Source organism: Neoarius graeffei, chromosome 21, assembly GCF_027579695.1.
Source record: "Neoarius graeffei isolate fNeoGra1 chromosome 21, fNeoGra1.pri, whole genome shotgun sequence".
Lineage (NCBI taxonomy): Eukaryota > Metazoa > Chordata > Actinopteri > Siluriformes > Ariidae > Neoarius > Neoarius graeffei.
The window spans coordinates 31159757-31179624 of record NC_083589.1 but is presented as its reverse complement, the minus strand read 5'-3'; the positions used below and the strand labels follow the sequence as shown (position 1 = coordinate 31179624).

Here is a 19868-nt window from a genome sequence, read left to right as displayed (position 1 = left end):
TGGCAGGGTTACAAGGAGAAAGCCACTGCTCTCCAAAAACAACATTGCTGCTCTTCTGCAGTTTGCTAAAGATCATGTGGACAAGCCAGAAGGCTATTGGAAAAATGTTTTGTGGACGGATGAGACCAAAATAGAACATTTTGGTTTAAAGAGAAGCGTTATGTTTGGAGAAAGGAAAACACTGCATTCCAGCATAAGAACCTTATCCCATCTGTGAAACATGGTGGTGGTAGTATCATGGTTTGGGCCTGTTTTGCTGCATCTGGGCCAGGATGGCTTGCTATCATTGATGGAACAATGAATTCTGAATTATACCAGCGAATTCTAAAGGAAAATGTCAGGACATCTGTCCATGAACTGAATCTCAAGAGAAGGTGGGTCATGCAGCAAGACAACGACCCTAAGCACACAAGTCGTTCTACCAAAGAATGTTTAAAGAAGAATAAAGTTAATGTTTTGGAATGGCCAAGTCAAAGGCCTGAACTTAATCCAATGGAAATGTTGTGGAAGGACCTGAAGCGAGCAGTTCATGTGAGGAAACCCACCAACATCCCAGAGTTGAAGCTGTTCTGTACGGAGGAATGGGCTAAAATTCCTCCAAGCCGGTGTGCAGGACTGATCAACAGTTACCGCAAACGTTTAGTTGCAGTTATTGCTGCACAAGGGGGTCACACCAGATACTGAAAGCAAAGGTTCACACACTTTTGCCACTCACAGATATGTAATATTGGATCGTTTTCCTCAGTAAATAAATAACCAAGTATAATATGTTTGTCTCATTTGTTTAACTGGGTTCTCTTTATCTACTTTTAGGACTTGTGAAAAATCTGTTGCTGCTTTAGGTCATATTTATGCAGAAATATAGAAAATTCTAAAGGGTTCACAAATTTTTAAGCACCACTGTATATAAATTCACTGTCCACTTTAATAGGATCGATCACCTGTACTGTGCACATCTATGCAGGTATCCTATTATTCAATTATGTCGCAGCGTCATAATCATGCTGGTACAGGACAAGAGCTTCAGTTAATATTTATATCAAACGTCAGAACAGGAGAAATGTGACCTTTGCGACTTATATTATCATGGTATGGTTGTTGGTAGCAGATGGGCAGGTTTGAGCATTTCAGAAACTGCAAGCTGCAGGTTGTAACACCTTATTAATGAGAAAGATCAAAAGAGAATGATCAGGGGTGGGTTTCCCAAAAGCATCATTGCACAAAAAGCATCGTTAAATGGTAGAGCGAGCATCACAATGAACTCTCTCTCTCTCTCCTAATTAAGATGCTCTTAGCGTTAAGAGACTTTTGGTAAACCCAACTCAGACTGGTCTGAGCTGACAGGAAATCTAAATGAACTCAAATAAGCACTCTTTAGAAACATGGTCAGCAGAAAAGCATCTCAAAACACACATCACATCAAACTAAAGCTTGAGGTGGATGGGCTACAACAGAAGACGACCACATCGGGTTCCACTCCTGTCAGCCAAGAACAAGAGTCTGAGGCTATCCTGGGCACAGACTCACTGAAACACGACAGTTGAAGATTGGAAAAAGACTAGGCGATTTTTTTTCCCTTTCTAATCTTCAACTGTCCAGTTTGGGTGAGCCGGTGTCCATGATGGTCTCAAATTTGTGTCATTGTTGCTCACTCCATTTTTTTTCCTTCACACCATACTGTGTAAACAATATAGAATAGTGTGTGTGAAAATCCCAGGAAGTCAACCGTTTCCGAAATGCTCAAACCAGCCCATCTGGTACCAATGTCAATGCCATAGTCAAAACCACTGTGATTACAAACCTATTAAGGTTCTTGTTCTGCCACGACATGCAGGTCCTCCTTGGGTTAGGTTAAGCCAGGTCTTCCATCAGCACTGCACAAACCAGTTACCTGAACGAGCATCAAGATGTCTCATCTCATCTCATTATCTGTAGCCGCTTTATCCTGTTCTACAGGGTCGCAGGCAAGCTGGAGCCTATCCCAGCTGGCTACGGGCGAAAGGCGGGGTACACCCTGGACAAGTCGCCAGGTCATCACAGGGCTGACACAGACAACCATTCACACTCACATTCACACCTACGCTCAATTTAGAGTCACCAGTTAACCTAACCTGCATGTCTTTGGACTGTGGGGGAAACCGGAGCACCCGGAGGAAACCCACGCGGACACGGGGAGAACATGCAAACTCCGCACAGAAAGGCCCTCGCCGGCCACGGGGCTCGAACCCGGACCTTCTTGCTGTGAGGCAACAGCGCTAACCACTACACCACCGTGCCGCCCAGCACCAAGATGTACTCTGGTTAAAGCTATAGACACCTGTGTGGCTCTCTCAGTCTGGCTCCTGCAGCACGTGTGTGTTCTCTGTTCTGTTCCAAGTAAAATCCCCATAGTGTACATGGGTGCTTTCGCAATTCCCCCAGCACATCTCATAAGAGCTTACATAAGTGACACTGTTTTTGCAAAGTAGCACAGACATATAACTTGCTTCACAAACTTTTTTTTTTTTTTATCAAGGCATTGTGAAATATGTGCTCTTTTAGTTACAATATTAGCGGCATCCAAGACTTTGTCAGAATATTCGGTGAATCACTATCACACCAAGATGTTCATAACAAAACACTGGCGTTATCTCTACTTTCTCAGTCAACCCATATTATCCTGTTCCTATCAGGACTGTACGATCGGATTGAATAACAGTGCAGCCGAATAGAGAACATCACATCACTGCAGATTTTCATCACAAGTCTAATGGACTGGAATGGCCTCTCAAAACCAGGCCTCGGGTCTATCAATAGTCGGCAGATGAGAGTGCGACGCTCTCACAGGAACAGAGATGACATCAGCTGTATGTAGGTTCCCTACTTTACAGATTCACAGAGGGACAGGTGAGTGGCATTGCATAATCAAAGAACCAGGACTCATTCACTCTCATTCATGTTCTTTTCTTCAAGCCTGGATAGGATATTATAAACCATGTTATATGGATCACCTGAAAATAAGCATGTGGATCATGAAACGGAAAGGACGAACATTCATTTTAAAAAATGGCAAAACACATTATTCAATTAAGCCAAACATTTTGATCTGTGAGATGATTCATGACAGGAGTATATTTTGAGCATCAGTCTAAAATAATCCTGGTTTCCAGAAAACACAATAAGTGCATGACAGGAAGAGAAATCCCACCTGATTTAGCTGACATGCTAGACATCTAAACTCTTTCGGCATGGTGGTGTAGTGGTTAGCACGGTCGCCTCGCAGCAAGAAGGTCCTGGGTTCGAGCCTTTCTGTGTGGAGTTTGCATGTTCTCCCCGTGTCTGCGTGGGTTTCCTGCGGGTGCTCCGGTTTCCCCCACAGTCCAAAGACATGCAGTTAGGTTGACGTGGGGCGGCCTCGGGCTGAAGTGCCCTTGAGCAAGGTACCTGACCCCTGACTGCTCCCCGGGTGCTCTGATGTGGCTGCCCACTGCTCTGGGTGTGTGTGCGCGCGCGTGTGTTCACTGCTTCAGATGGGTTAAATGCAGAGGATGAATTTCACTGTGCTTGAAGTGTGCATGTGACAAAGGTTTCTTCTTCTTTCCCTGTGAGACCCACTTCCCAGGAACTTCGTTCTTGCACTAAACCCCAAATCTACAAAAACACTAACATGGAGTTCAAGAAGGGAGGAGGAGAGGAAGAGAAGGAGAAGAAGGGGAGGAGGAGGAGGAGAGGAAGAGAAGGAGAAGAAGAAGAGGAGGAGGAGGAGAACAAGTAGGAGAGGAGGAGAAGAAGAAGGAGGAGAAGTAGTAGTAGTAGGAGGAGAGGAGGAGAAGAACAAGAGAAGGAGGAGGAGAAGGAGAACAACAAGAGGAGAAGGAGAAGAACAGGAGAAGGAGAAGAACAAGAGGAGGAGGAGAAGGAGAAGAACAAGAGGAGGAGGAGAAGAAGAGGCCACACCACACACATGTAGGGTTCCAAAATGCACCATTTATTTCCTGGTTTCTACAACATAGTATGCTTCTTATCCAGAGTCAAGAATGAGATGTTCACTGTAATACACGCTGAACTGAGGACACAGGGAACTTGTTAACAAATTAAAAAATCTATTTCAGGTTGTAGGTTAAACGTTCCAATATTGATCATAAACAAAAATGAAAAGATGAAGGGGAAAAAAAACCCATCCACACTATGTACAAAAAAAGGGCCACAGATATTTTTCTCCTGGCATTCGCACAGAGAAAGTGAGGGATGATATGCTGCTCGCGTGACTCACACTGGTTCTCCCAGGTCTAACAGACGGAATTTGTCCAGGTTATAGAAGCAGGCTTTCACCACTCGACCTCCAAAATACCGCCCGTTGAGATCCACCACGGCTGAAAAAAAAAACACACACACACACACCCGGATACAGGTTATCTGGCACACATCCATACACCTGTATCTGTAAACAAGAACAGTCATTCATATCCTTTATATCACCCTGATAAACAGTTTAATATTATACCACAGCGCTGTTGAATTCTCAAATCTGAAGGTATCTCTACAAGACGATGAGCTGGAAACTGGTTCCAGCTGTAACTCAGATGTGCTCATTTTAATACATTCGCCACATAATCTGAGCGTAATAATAAACAGATTAAAATGTACTGTTATTTAACAAAGAAGCATCATTCATACGGTGAAGTTTTCTCCAAGTAACGTTTAATGTTATTGTTATTATTGACCTTTATGAAATGATTTTCAGGGTATTGGAGCACCGTTGGTAACAGGAAAGAGTTCAGGACAAAAGATGTTGCATTTTCCGTTCCTAGTAACATTACAAGTTGCTTGTGTGTGGGTTTTTTTTGTGTGCGTGTCTCTCTCTCTCTCTCATCAACTTCAAAAAAGAGAAAAAGAGGGGCTGGTGAGGTGATGACTGTTTATAGACACTAATGCAAGTATTAACAGGAACTTGTCTCACAGACATCCTCCAACGTGAAAAGCAAATATAAATGGTTTAAAAAAAAAAAAAAAAAAGCCGCACAAAGCGTCATTCATTAATAAATTAGAAACTTAATCATTTGCAAAATCGCTTTGGTATAAGAGGAATAAAACACTTCAGGAACACTTGATAACATTATAAGAAATTAGTATAAATACGGAGATGGTTATGGGAGGTGACTGGTCAAGAGACTCGGACTATTTCTCGTTAATTATCTCAAACTGGCGGCCGATCGCGTCGTCACCGTAAGTAGAGGAAGAATTACAAGTTATGAATGAAAATGCTGTTCCTAAAAGAATTAAAGATGCTACGAAGTTTGATCTAAAACTATTCAAAGGCAAGGTGGAATTGCAATTTATTTTATCGATTTCAAAACAAAAGTATTTTATGTGAGTCGGCGTAGAGAAGTGACGAATCTGCGCCGCGCCGTTATTATATTTGCATGTCGCTTTTGAAATTTTGTTCATTACATTTTTTGAAAAAAAAAATAAAAATCACCTGTGCATCATCCGCTAACTGTTAAATAATCCACTTCATGGTGGTAATCCATTACAACACCTTGTTGTTGTGTTTTATTCCTTACATAATGACCAGGTAACGTATACCAAAGACAGAAAGACAATTCACAACGGCATCAGTCCCTTCTTCTGACGTTTTAAATGCACAAGCTTTATAAGCTGATCAATACTGATCTCTCTTCCCACCTGCTAATGAAATGCACAGGACTTTTATCATTCCTAAATGTCCATAGCCAAAACAGATGGGTTGTGTAAATGATCATTAAGTAAAAAGAGAACAGGTGTATATTTTATTCGTAACCAGAATGTGCGCTTCATTGCAAAGTGGTTTATTTAACGCTCAAAAGGAACGCATTTAGGAGCAGAATTTCAATATTAATTAAAGCCGCTAGCAGCCTTGACGGGCCCTCGCACGTGTGGGTTCGCAACCCAGGACATTCCAGTATATGTGTATGCATAAATATTCTTATGACTGAGTGTGTGTGTGTGTGTGTGTGTGTGTGTGTATGAGTGTGCACAGAATTGTATATATCATCAGACTCATGATATCCAATATTTTGTAAAGTTACAATATGTGATTGTAATGCAGTTTAATGAGGTGTAGTGTTTTGTTTTCATCACAGTGGGTTACAAGTCACAAGCCTGAAACTCATGTTGTGACACCACATTTTGTTGAGGACATACCCAGGCATGTGACTTGTAACAGTCACTACGTTTACATGCACATAGAGAGAATCGAATTTCTGCCGTTGCTCGACTGAAATCGAAGTTCAAAATGCCATGTATACACCTTAATTCGGCTGAAATTGAACCGAACTTGATTTCTCGAAATCGAGCTACACGACCTAGTTTACGCGATTTCTGCCGAGCTACTTTGTGCATGTATACCCTATCGAGCTAGTTGTCGAGCTACTTCCGGAAGTGACGAGTGACGAGACCACAAGCGGGAAACACAACAGCCTCGGTTGGCATGACAACGGCATGAATCTTTTCTTTTTGTGGCATTGTTTGCACTGTTAAAATTTAGCTCACTTACTGTATCACCAAATACATCTGTACAGCTGTTGCATAGCTGTGAATTGTATACATAAACAAGTAAACAAGTCAGTGTATTTGTGTGTGTGTGTGTGTGTATATATATATATATATATATATATATATATATATATATATATAGATAGATAGATAGAGATAGATAAATGTCCAACATCTGAAGAATGTCAATAAAAACAAAACAATTGAACTTTGTGTGTTTATTAAGACATAAGTTAAATTGTAAGCAAAAAAAATATATATATATATTTTTGTAAGCAAAAAATGGACTTTAGAAAAATATTATTGTGCAAAATAAGTTGTCTTACAAAACAGTGGTCTGCGCCGGACAGTTTGTAGCCATAGTCTGTTAGAGCAAGCCTAACAGCTTGAACACGGAACTGCTAGTGTTGCCAGATTGGGGGTTTTAAGTGCATTTTAGCGGATTTGAACATGTTTTGGGCTGGAAAACGTCAGCAGTATCTGGCAACACTATAGCTCTTCTTCATGACGACAACCGGAAGTGTACCAACACGATGGGGCGTGTAGCGCCACGTGTGGCTCGGGTGCACAATGCACCTTGCACAATAGCCCGATTTCACTTGTGCATGTAGGATTGGATTTCTCTGGCACCCCTGCTGGGACCCTTTGCTCGATTACCAACAGCAGCTCGATTTGGACGTGCATGTAAACGTAGTCAGTGTGTGTGTACATGCAGAGCTTTCATATGTCTGCAACAAAATGCACAATGATGGCAGGTCACTATTATTGTGTGTGTGTCTGTTTGTCAGAGGGGGGGAGAGGGGGGGGGAGAGAGAGAGAGAGAGAGAGAGAGAGAGAGAGAGAGAGAGAGGGTGCTCATAGATGTTGCGTGTGCATGTGAGTGCGTACCTGTGAGAGAGTGTGTGTGTATGCATAAATATGCATATGACTGAGAGTGTGTGTATGAGTGTGCACAGAATTGTATGGGAGATTCCACCGACTGGGTGCCATTTGCTTGTTGTACCACTCCCAAATTAAACTTAATTTGTTATATCTTTTCAACACCGATTATAATAACACACAAATTTAACTATTCAAAATGCGTATTGGTCAACCTCAGGCTACGTTACAAGGTTTGGAAGTCAAAGATGGCCGCATTTTTTTCAGCCCTGTTACCAAAACTCTGAAAGTAACAGGACTGAGTTTTTAGCCTAGGATTAGCTAATACATGGAATTAAGCCACATGGCGTCATCGCTAATAGCATGACCACACTTGGCACATTCTAGTGATTTACCAAAAATCTGTATTTTTAAAATAAACAAATATCATCTAAGAAATAATTTAAGTAACAGGATAGTATGTTGACATTGACCGTATCAGTCAAAGTTAAAAAATCATCAAATATACAGAAAAGTAAATGAGAGAACTAACTTTTGGTCTTCCCATGGCCTTCAGACAACTGATGCAACTTCCTGTTGAGCATGTGATTTATGGAATGTTCCAAATTTATCAGATGGGGTAATATGTTTGGGTAATGATTGAAAACCCAGGGTCACGACTAAAATGTGTATTTTAACTAAGATATTGTGGATTTCTTTTGAAAAAAATATATTCATTCAAAGCATGGCTAGGATATGGAGTCACACAACAGTGCAAAAGAAATACTGTTTCTGAAGGATTTTAATCATAATATTTCATAATTAAGTATAAAGTTAGAGTGCGGGGACAGGTAACACATGCTATTTTTCAGTGTTTTAGGTAGTTTTTATTAATCCTTACAGTTATATATCTTAAATTTGAAATCAGACCAATGTGCAGGACATTCTGTGTAATAAGGAAATGTATTTTAAAGTACATTTTTATGTGCATTTATACATATAATTTTCTAGGGATAGAAATGGCACCGATTTGGTGGAATGGCTCGTATATGTTATATCATCAGACTCACGAGATCCAATATTTTGTAAAGTTACAATATGTGATTGTAATGCAGTTTAATGAGGTGTAGTGTTTTGTTTTCACCACAGTGGGTTACAGGTCACAAGCCTGAAACTCATGTTGTGACACCACATTTTGTTTAGGACATACCCAGGCGTGTTATGTTTTAAAGAGATTAAATGAATCGGAATCAGAATCATACTACAAGATATCAGATTCAACATTCAGCAATATCTTGGCATATTATATATGTTATAATATTTCAACATATCAAAAATCCCTTAGCAATTCAACTTCAGCAATATCTTGGCATCATGTTTGCCAAGTATGACATGAATCTGATGAACCGTCTAGGAGGAGTACGTTAAAAATGACCATGTGTCATCATCACTCCAAAGTTCTACCCATTCATTTCAATGGGAAATGGAAAAAGGGGCACTATGAAGTCCCTGGGCCATGCTCAGGGCCAAATGTCTGTGGCTGAGTAGCGGTGACAATGAGTGATGTGTGTATCAAATTTCATGAGTTTTCGTGCATGGGAAATGCCTCAAATAAGGCCAAACGCGACAGAAAAAAAAAAAAAATTAAAGTCACTATTGGCCTTGACGGGCCCTCGCACGTGTGGTTCCGCAACCCAGGACATCCCGCCACCCAACGAAACAGTCACGTCATATATGTGACGAGTCATGGAATCCACGGACACATGTCGGCCGAAACGAATCTGAGAAAATCGCAAAAGAAGAATTAATTAATTAATTAATTAACTTAATTAATTAATTAATGCTTCTTTTGCGATTTTCTCGGATTCGTTTCGGCCGACATGTGTCCGTGGATTCCATGACTCGTCACATATTCATCAAATGTTCAAAGGTGATGTGCATGTTGCAAATGCCATGACTGCTTGACGGATGAGAGATAGACAGACAAAGACTGTGTGTGTGTGTTTCTGTGGTGTGAAAATGTACATTTATATACAGGTAGTCGTCGACTTATGCCCTATGCGACTTACGACCGTCTGGTTATGACTGGCAAGTGTTTCCCAGCTGAGCTAGCTGAGCGTATGACAGTTTCCGCCCCAGCTCCCGGCAGCGCCTCTCGCCGCGTACAACAGTTTCCACCCCAGCTCCAGGCACATGCGCAGTCTCTCTCGCGCGCCCTCGCGCACTCCGTCATACAGTTTCCGCCCCAGCTCCTGGTTTATGAAACGAGCAAATGCTCCCGCCAGCCCGAGCGCTGCAACAGCTGATGATGACGTAGACGACCCACAGCCAAGCACCAGTGATGACAGCGGTGACTAAATATTTGTATTTTGCTATGTTTTACATTTGTATTTTGGTGTGTTTCAAACTAAAATGTCTTCTATTTTTCACAGCTGTATTTCGTATTTTTTGTTTTGCACATATTAAACGAATTGTACTGTACGCAGTGTAGTATGCAGTGATGGACTTAAACCAAATAATGAGCTAAGATAATGAAATAAGAAAATGTTGATTAAAATAAGACTTTAAGATGATTACCATATCATTACACATCACAATATACTTGCGTTCATTTAACATAGGCCGACTTACAACCAGATCGGTTTACGACCGGTCAGTCGTAACCAAACGCAGTCATAAGTCGACAAATACCTGTATGTACAAAACTATACATGTGTCTCCTCCTTTTCTCTATCTCACGCGGTAATCTTAAATCATCTTAGCTTTCCTGTGTCTGCAGTGTGTGTGTGTGTACATGCAGAGTTTTCATATGTCTGCAACAAAATGCACAATGATGGCAGGTCACTAATGTATAGATTTAGGCACTGCCTAAAAGCAGAGCTCCCATCTATTTCTGAATTGTAGCATTTTCTTATATCCTAGCCAGTCTCTTTTGTTTTATTTCTTTACTGGCTAGCACTGGCCACTAGGCGGTGTGTATGGCTGGTAATTACTAACACTGGCCACTAGGCGGTGTGTATGACTGGTAATTACTAACACTGGCCACTAGGCGGTGTGTATGACTGGTAATTACTAACACTGGCCACTAGGCGGTGTGTATGACTGGTAATTACTAACACTGGCCACTAGGTGGTGTGTATGACTGGTAATTACTAACGCTGGCCACTAGGCGGTGTGTATGACTGGTAATTACTAACACTGGCCACTAGGCGGTGTGTATGACTGGTAATTACTAACACTGGCCACTAGGCGGTGTGTATGACTGGTAATTACTAACACTGGACACTAGGCGGTGTGTATGACTGGTGGTACACATACATAGACAAACCACAAAAAATCGACTCGATGGGTTTACCATTTTTTCTTAGGTATGGTGCTCCGCTGGAGTGCCGCTATTATTGTGTGTGTCAGAGGGAGAGAGTGTGTGTGCTCATAGATGTTGCGTGTGCATGTGAGTGCATACTTGTGAGAGTGTATGTGTGTATGCATAAATATGCATATGACTGTGTGTATGAGTGTGCACAGAATTTTATATATCATCAGACTCATGATATCGAATATTTTGCAAAGTTTCAGATCAATCCATCAATGAATTGAACATTTTCCCCCATTTCCTGCTTGGCCAGATGGTGGCGCTGTGCTAGGCATCTGAATTGCACATGTGAATATCATCACAATCATAATACACAATATTTTGTAAAGTGTCAGATCAATCAGTTGCCAATTTCTGGCACATTTCCTGCTTGGCCAGGTGGTGGCGCTATAACAGGCAGGCCCATTGGGCGTCAGGTTATCATAATATCTATTGAAGTAAGAAGTGTTCGACCATACAGTCAATGCACTGTGGCTTTCTGACACGTTTCCTGTTTATGTGGCAAGATATTAAAATCATAAGGCCATTTCAACATATTACCAGATATCAAAAATCCCTTCGCAATTTAATATCAGCGACATCTTGGCATCACGTATAACAAATTTCACATGAATCTCATGAACCATCTAGGAGGAGCATGTTAAAATTCATCATGCGTCAAAACACACATATTCAAAACCCTATTCTTTCCTTGGCCAGTTGGTGGCGCTATACCAGACAGGCCCATAACGGCTAGAGAGTATCAGAATCAGAATCTTATTACAAGATATGAAGTTCAACATTCAGCATTATCTTGGCATATTATATGTTATAATATTTCAACATATTACAAAATCAACTTCAGCAATATCTTGGCATCATGTTTGCCAAGTTTGACATGAATTTGATGAACCGTCTAGGAGGAGTATGTTAAAAATGACCATGTGTAATTTCACTCCAAATGGCCTTATGACATCATCATTCCAAAGTTCTCCCCATTCATTTCAATGGGAAATGGAAAAAGGGGCGCTATGAAGTCCCTGGGCCATGCCCGGGGCCAAAAGTCTGTGGCTGAGTAGCGGTGACAATGACTGATGTGTGTATCGAATTTCATGATTTTTCGTGCATGGGAAATGCCTCAAATAAGGCCAAACACGGCAGAATAATAATAATAATAATAATCCTTCGAAAAACAATAGGGTCTCACACCGAACGGTGCTCGAGCCCTAACTAATTAGAGGGCACATTTTCAGATTTGACTATTTTCTGTACCCCTTGCAATGTGGGAAATAAGGAATTTTAAGCAGATTGTCATAGGACAGATAAGTCTGAAACGCTGTCCGTCAGTCCAAATTTCAGCCTGTCCGAATGACGGGCCAAAGGCCCAGAACAATGCAGCCAGGGGTCTGAAGGGCTTTAGATGCCTGGCGATGGCTTCTCAGCTATTTCCAGGCACATTTTTGTGATCTTCAAAGGCCAAATTACACGAGGCATTAGTTGCTAATTACACCACAAATTGAATATAATTTACAAGAAAATGTCAGAAGATTCAAGAAAAATATGCTTCAAGTTCTACCCAAGAAAACCATCGTGCACACAGGTCAGTTCCAGGTCTCGAAAAAAGTCTGGGGGGCCAAGGATGTTCCAGTTGGTTACAACTTACTGGTCCTCATATACAGGTACTATAATAACACTCGTGAAATACTGTCAACAATAACTATTTTTTTATACCAAGTCTATAAGAAATTCAATAATTAACAAAACAACTATTCTTACATAATAGAGTTAAAATTTTGAGGATGAGATTCCAAGTAGCTTTGTCACAAAATGACTTTTAAAATGACTCTAAACTAGAAACGGGAATATCATTTGGCATTTAGACTAAAATCTGCTGGACAAGAACTTTAGAAAATAGAAGAAAATAAAAACTATTAAAATATAAATCTACATCCTACAAAGCATATGACTGACTGTCATTCTTATTATGAATTTAAAAAAAAATGCACATAATGGGAACATCATCATGATCATTGATTGGCAGTTTGGCGCTTAATATAATACTGTACTGCAAAGTTTCATGTAAACCGAACTCTTAAATCAACTGAGCGGATCAATCAGATACGGTCAACCCTAAAACACTAGTTCAACTGCATTATGCAATAAAAACAACAGTGACAACAGTGTGCCTCTCAGGGTGAAGGAGGTGCCTGTAAATGTTGGCGGGGCTACGACCTTCGGTGGCCGAGTTATGAATTTTTAAATCCCCCCACACACAAGCAGCTGGAGTTAGGGCTTGTGCTAAAGCTTTCCATGATCCGCGATCGCTCCCAACGTTGGATCGGGCCGATCCTGGGCTTGCTCGAAAGGTCTTGGGGAGAGGGATGTGCCTGTAAAGTTTGGCCGCACTAGGCCCATCGGTGGCTGAATCATGAATTTTTAAAGGCTGGCACAAGCCAGGGCTCGTGCCATATTAAAGATTTCGGCGAGCAGCACTCGTGTGGGGATTTTGGGGGCAAATAACGGGCCGAGGCAAGGTCATAGCGGGTCGTGCCTGTGCTGGTTCGAAAGGTCTCAGGGAGAGGGATGTGACTGTAAATTTTGGCAAGGCTAGAACCTTCAGTGGCAGAGTTATGAATTTTTGAAGTCGTACCCACAGAGGCTTCTGTTTCACAGGCTGTGTTATGACAATGTATTCGCCCGGTGTAACATTTGGAAGAAAATTAGAAGTAGATTAGACCCATATCTTTACAATTTTTCATGGGCCATCCGGTTTAATGCTTTTGAAATACAGATGGACAAATGGTAAAATTACCATCAAGTGTCTGCCGGTCCGGCCTTATTTCCCACACTGCTTACTGAAACAAACCTTTTTATATACATTTTTTTTTAATTCACCTGGCAGAACGTTTTACCCAAAAAGTCAGGTGTGTGAGAAAAAAAAAAAAAAAAAATCTAATCCAAGTATAGAGTTTGGCATTTGAGGGTTTAAGTGTCCAAAACTAACTTGGGGTTTGAACTAACAACCTTCTGGTCACTAGTACAATATCATAACGAGTGAGCTAGTACAGTCCGTGTCTGAGCGAGTGAATGAATGAAGCGACCTGCAGTGTTGCCAGATTGGGCGGTTTAAAGTGCATTTTGGCGGGTTTTGAACATATTTTGGGCTGGAAAACGTCAGCAGTATCTGGCAACACTGGTGACCTGGTTTGTTTTGCCAGGGTTGGGGTGAGGAGGACCCGAGTCTGCAGGGGATGCGATATAACTTATTACAAAAGGAATAAAACCGAGACGAGGAAAATAGCAAGAAAGAGACCCGAGGCACCTATTCTGGACTCTACCAGCTATAGACACAACAACATGAAACGATAAATGCTCACCTTTAATGGCCGACTCAACCCGTTCAAATTCCAGGAATATTCTCACCGCTTCATCATCTGCCACGTCCGAGATCTGAACAAACACAAATTGATTATGATTTCTCCAATTGGACAGTAGACAGAAATTAGACAGCAGTTTGCTCTTCGCGACATTCCAGCAACAAAGTAAGTGCTAGTTCTTAATTTGAAATCTGTTCATTCTTTTCCACCACAGGAACAGCTGATCATTTCCAACACACACAGGCTGCTGGTCTGGGTCTTGGAGTTAGTGTTGTTTCATCATCACGAGAACAATTCCAGCATCTCAGGTTATTTACATGAATGCCATTAAAATAAGATGCAAACAGTACAATGAAATCATGCATCTGAAGGTGATGATACACGGGGCAACTTTTTGGGCAATGTTGCCGGGCAAGTGCACCTCGACACTTTCCCACTCAGATTGAGCAACATAATTTCTCATCTCATCTCATCATCTCTAGCCGCTTTATCCTGTTCTACAGGGTCGCAGGCAAGCTGGAGCCTATCCCAGCTGACTACGGGCGAAAGGCGGGGTACACCCTGGACAAGTCGCCAGGTCATCACAGGGCTGACACAGACAACCATTCACACTCACATTCACACCTACGGTCAATTTAGAGTCACCAGTTAACCTAACCTGCATGTCTTTGGACTGTGGGGGAAACCGGAGCACCCGGAGGAAACCCACGCGGACACGGGGAGAACATGCAAACTCCGCACAGAAAGGCCCTCGCCGGCCACGGGGCTCGAACCCGAACCTTCTTGCTGTGGGGCGACAGCGCTAACCACTACACCACCGTGCCGCCAACATAATTTCTATCTGAACGATTTTGATCATTTTGGGCAACTTAAGATCATCCAATCAGAGCACTAGCAGCAAATCACATGACCACCTGAGAGCTTCTGAAATTCTCAACAAAGATGGCGGCGTCTCCAGCAATGGAGTGAAGGAAAAACAGAGACAACTTACATCTGTTTATGTAAGTAAACCCAAAGTGGTGAATTTTCTTCATCAAATGCTAAGAAAACCAACAGATGTCTATTTTTATGTGCTCAGGTTGGAATTAAGACATTTATTTTTTCAGCTAAATGTAAACCGCTGTTAGCTAACCACCGCTCCATAGAGACTGAATGGGATTTAGCTAACTAGCAGTGGTTTTTGCGAAAATAATGAACTGAACGTTATTGCTAGCTATGTAGGGAGAACGTTAGCTCTCTTGCGTCAAGGTAAAACTCATGATTGATTTTTTTTTTTTTTGGTGACAACAGCAAATGTTTGAGTGTCCATCTTTGCTGCGTCTCTCCCTGGCAATAGATTTGCTCTTATCTGATTGGTTGTTGCCAATTGTCTGTTGCCTAATTAGTTGCCCTGGGTCTCACCTGGTTGGCCGTCCCCAGCACCATTGGCCAAAAAGTTTCCCCATGTATCTACCTTAAAGAAGATATGCAGAACCATGGCCTCACTTTTTGTTTATAAATGGCTTGAGACCTCAAGAATGGCACAGGAATAGTTTTAAGCGTTAACAATAAATCTAATATTGTAATTTTTACGATTCATATAGGTAGCGGTCTGAGTGAATGACCTTGACATCTGTGACGTCACAGCAGGAAGTCAATCGGTCTCATCGCCATTTCCGCTATACTAAAACACAGAGCTGACTGTAACTCCGATCCTCCATTTTGAGCTAATTTATCGCCATGCCACGTAGATGTGTTGCTGGCGGGTGTAGCAACATGACAGAAGGTGGATTTACGCTGAATTCATGACCCAAGAATGTTCAAACTTCAAAGATTTGGACGCGTTTTGCGAGTTGTTCACGGGCACATTGGGCGCCTATGAAGTGGTCTCTCCTCTGCTCTGCACATTTTACTGAAGACTCGTACGAAACCTCTGATCTTTTGAGGAACGTTGGCTATAAGCCCGTATTGAAAGAGGGTACAGTAGCAATAATTAAAGGAAAAGAAAACTACAAGAAAAGGAAAGTTAAGTTCAGTTGCACCAGTTCTCCCGGAGCGTGAGCCGAGGGTTGTTGCTAAAACCCGGAATGGAACAGGACATATTATCGCTCAGGCAGTGACCTCCCAGCGGTTGTTGCTAAAACCGGTGATGTCCCGTCCTGAGTTTTAGTAATTGCCTGAGCCGAGCAGTAATGGCGGAGTACTCAGTATGGAGAAAATGGAGAATGAGTGGACCAGCTGTCTGATTTCTCCGCTGGATATGTTTGCCTCAGCAGCAATATCTCGCCCTTACGTGGAAGAAGCAAATGAACGGAGAATGAACAACTGAAGGTCAGATTGTTTCAAAACAATCGGCCACAAGCTCGGCCTTCAAGAAGCGAGAACGCAGACGGGTAAGATGCGACTCTCATTTGGATACAAAACAACAACACTGGTTGTTTACCTGCATTTAGATTCATGTAACTTGTATTGTGTATTTAAGTTACCGGTATAAGATTATTTAATTTGCTTCAGAATGTGATTCTCAGTTCATCTGATTATTTAATGAGCCTTTTACATTTTATAAGTGAAAATGCATGCATGTACATGTATGTTGCATAAGTTATAACACCCATCCTGTTTTAATGAGAGTCAACCCACAATCAGTGAAGTCAGATCAGTCTTAGTTGAGCAAGTCGGTAACGGTATTTCTTACTTTCACCATAAATTTTTATTTATATGACTTTAGTCTACAGCTGTCAAAGGCCTCGGCCTTAAAACCGGTTCCCGCTGTGACGTCACGCACTCAGGGCTGGCTGGCTCAGCGGGGCAACTCGAATGCCAACTTTGCGGTCGATTTTAACTCTCAAAAATATATATTTTATTCCCATTTATGCAGCATACAAGAGTCAAGGACGGAGATACCATCCACTCAGAATTTTTTTTAAAAATAAAGGTTCTGTGTATCTACTTTAAGATCTTGCATGTAATCGTTGTCTATGATGACGTGTATGTTGTGCATCTTGACTTTGGTAAAATGTATTCTTAAAGCCTGTAAAGCAGTATAGAATCTGGCATGGTTATCATTTTCTCACTGTGCTTTAGGAATTACATAACTTCTCATTTTCACTAGTAGACCAGTATTTCAAAATAAGTTGTCAATTAGTTTTTTTGGTTTGTTTTTTTAATAGAGAGATTCAGGACATCGCTCTTAAAGGAACAGTCCACCGTATTTCCATAATGAAATATGCTCTTATCTGAATTGAGACGAGCTGCTCCGTACCTCTCCGAGCTTTGCGCGACCTCCCAGTCAGTCAGACACAGTCAGACGCGCTGTCACTCCTGTTAGCAATGTAGCTAGGCTCGGCATGGCCAACGGTATTTTTTGGGGCTGTAGTTAGATGCGACCAAACTCTTCCGCGTTTTTCCTGTTTACATAGGTTTATATGACCAGTGACATGAAACAAGTTCAGTTACACAAATTGAAACGTAGCGATTTTCTATGCTATGGAAAGTCCGCACTATAATGACAGGCGTACTAACACCTTCTGCGCGCTTCGGCAGCGCATTGATATCTGAGCTCCATATCAATGCGCTGCCGAAGCGCGCAGAAGGTGTTAGTACGCCTGTCATTACAGTGCGGACTTTCCATAGCATAGAAAATCGCTACGTTTCAATTTGTGTAACTGAACTTGTTTCATGTCACTGGTCATATAAACCTATGTAAACAGGAAAAACGCGGAAGAGTTTGGTCGCATCTAACTACAGCCCCAAAAAATACAGTTGGCCATGCTGAGCCTAGCTACATTGCTAACAGGAGTGACAGCGCGTCTGACTGACTGGGAGGTCGTGCAAAGCTCGGAGAGGTACGGAGCAGCTCGTCTCAATTCAGATAAGAGCATATTTCATTATGGAAATACGGTGGACTGTTCCTTTAAGTCGTTTCATTTGCACCACAAACGATGCACTGACCTGCACTTCATTATATTTGCATGTGCTGCTGGTCTGACGCTAAACTAGTTGAGTGGGATTAGTTGGCAATACGCAACCCGTGGCTCTGCACTCTTTCACACAGCGCAAGGATTTTATTTCAATTTTATTGAACTTAAACAGCGAAAATACTTGCAGATGGAATTTCTTCAGAAGAGGAAGGAAGGTGTTTTTTTTTTTTTAATAAAAAAAAAAAAAAAGTCTTGTGCAGGCCTTTCCAGTCCATGCAAAGTGAGAGAGAGAAGTGATACTTGTCCAAAAGGAAAAGGAAGCAAAAAGAGGTTTTAAAAATAGGTACCCTATGGGTCCATGTGGCTACTGCTTATAAATAAAATAGTTTTCTGAACCCATGTCCATACAGTAAATATCGCATATTTACTCTGTGAGGCAGTAGCCACAAAAATGATGCGTAATCCAAAAATGAACAATTTAAAAATCACAGAACTAAAATATACCAAGTGTCTGTTCCTTATATTATTCTACTCTTATAGTTTTCGAAACTGAAACCTCTGAACTGAGGCTGACATACGCACGCTGTCACCGTGACCGAAACTCTTATTTCCTAGAAATGGCCTGGCGCTAGAGCTCAGTGGAACGCACTTTCCCTCTGTGATGAGCATAAACATGTCAAAGTGATTTCTTTAGTCGAGTCCATTTATTTCGTACGGTGAGCGGAATTGTATACACTCACCGGCCATTTTAATCGGAACATGTGTATGCGCATGCACTGGGCGTGATGGTTACACTCTTACAGCACGATGACGTAGTGGCTAGCGCCTCTATATGAGGCAGTAGACACAAAAATGATGCGTAATCCAAAAATGAACAATTTAAAAAAATCACAGAACTAAAATATACCAAGTGTCTGTACTTTATATTATTCTACTCTTACAGTTTTCGAAACTGAAACCTCCGAACCGAGGCTGACATACACACGCTGTCACCGTGACCCAAACTCTTATTTCCCAGAAATGGCCCGGTGCTAGAGCTCAGTGGAACGCACTTTCCCTCTGTAATAAGCATAAAAATGCCTGAAAGCGATTTCTTTAGTCGAGTCCATTTATTTCGAACGGTGAACGGAATTGTATACACTCATCGGCCATTTTAATCGGAACATGTGTATGCGCATGCACTGTGCATGATGGTTACACTCTTACAGCACGATGACGTAGTGGCTAGCGCCTCTATACAGTATGAGGCAATAGACACAAAAATGATGTGTAATCCAAAAATGAACAATTTAAAAATCACAGAACTAAAATATACCAAGTGTCTGTACTTTATATTATTCTACTCTTACAGTTTTCGAAACTGAAACCTCTGAACTGAGGCTGACATACGCACGCTGTCACCGTGACCCAAACTCTTATTTCCCAGAAATGGCCCGGTGCTAGAGCTCAGTGGAACGCACTTTCCCTCTGTAATGAGCATAAACATGTCAAAGCGATTTCTTTAGTCGAGTCCATTTATTTCGAACGGCGAGCAGAATTGTATACACTCACCGGCCATTTTAATCGGAACACGTGTATGCGCAGCACTGTGCGTGATGGTTACACTCTTACAGCACGATGACGTAGTGGCTAGCGCCTCTATATTAGGCAGTAGACACAAAAATGATGCGTAATCCAAAAATGAACAATTTAAAAAAATCACAGAACTAAAATATACCAAGTGTCTGTACTTTATATTATTCTACTCTTACAGTTTTCGAAACTGAAACCTCCGAACCGAGGCTGACATACACACGCTGTCACCGTGACCCAAACTCTTATTTCCCGGAAATGGCCCGGTGCTAGAGCTCAGTGGTCTCAATACTCTTT

The 19868-nt window shown here is 41.6% G+C and overlaps 1 protein-coding gene across 2 annotated transcripts in view; it reads right to left on the bottom strand.

The window, feature by feature from the left end:
* Positions 1 to 3946: 3946 nt before the first annotated feature.
* rbm17 (RNA binding motif protein 17) overlaps positions 3947 to 19868 on the bottom strand; it is a 61766-nt gene continuing 45844 nt past the window's right edge. For both annotated transcript variants that reach the window (XM_060902968.1, XM_060902967.1), the window contains exons 12-13: positions 14101 to 14173; positions 3947 to 4352 (exon numbers count right to left, since the gene is read on the bottom strand). In XM_060902968.1, coding sequence (XP_060758951.1) covers positions 4249 to 4352; positions 14101 to 14173 — 177 coding nt within the window. In that variant the 3' untranslated portion in view covers positions 3947 to 4248. The remainder of the gene's footprint in view (positions 4353 to 14100; positions 14174 to 19868) is intronic.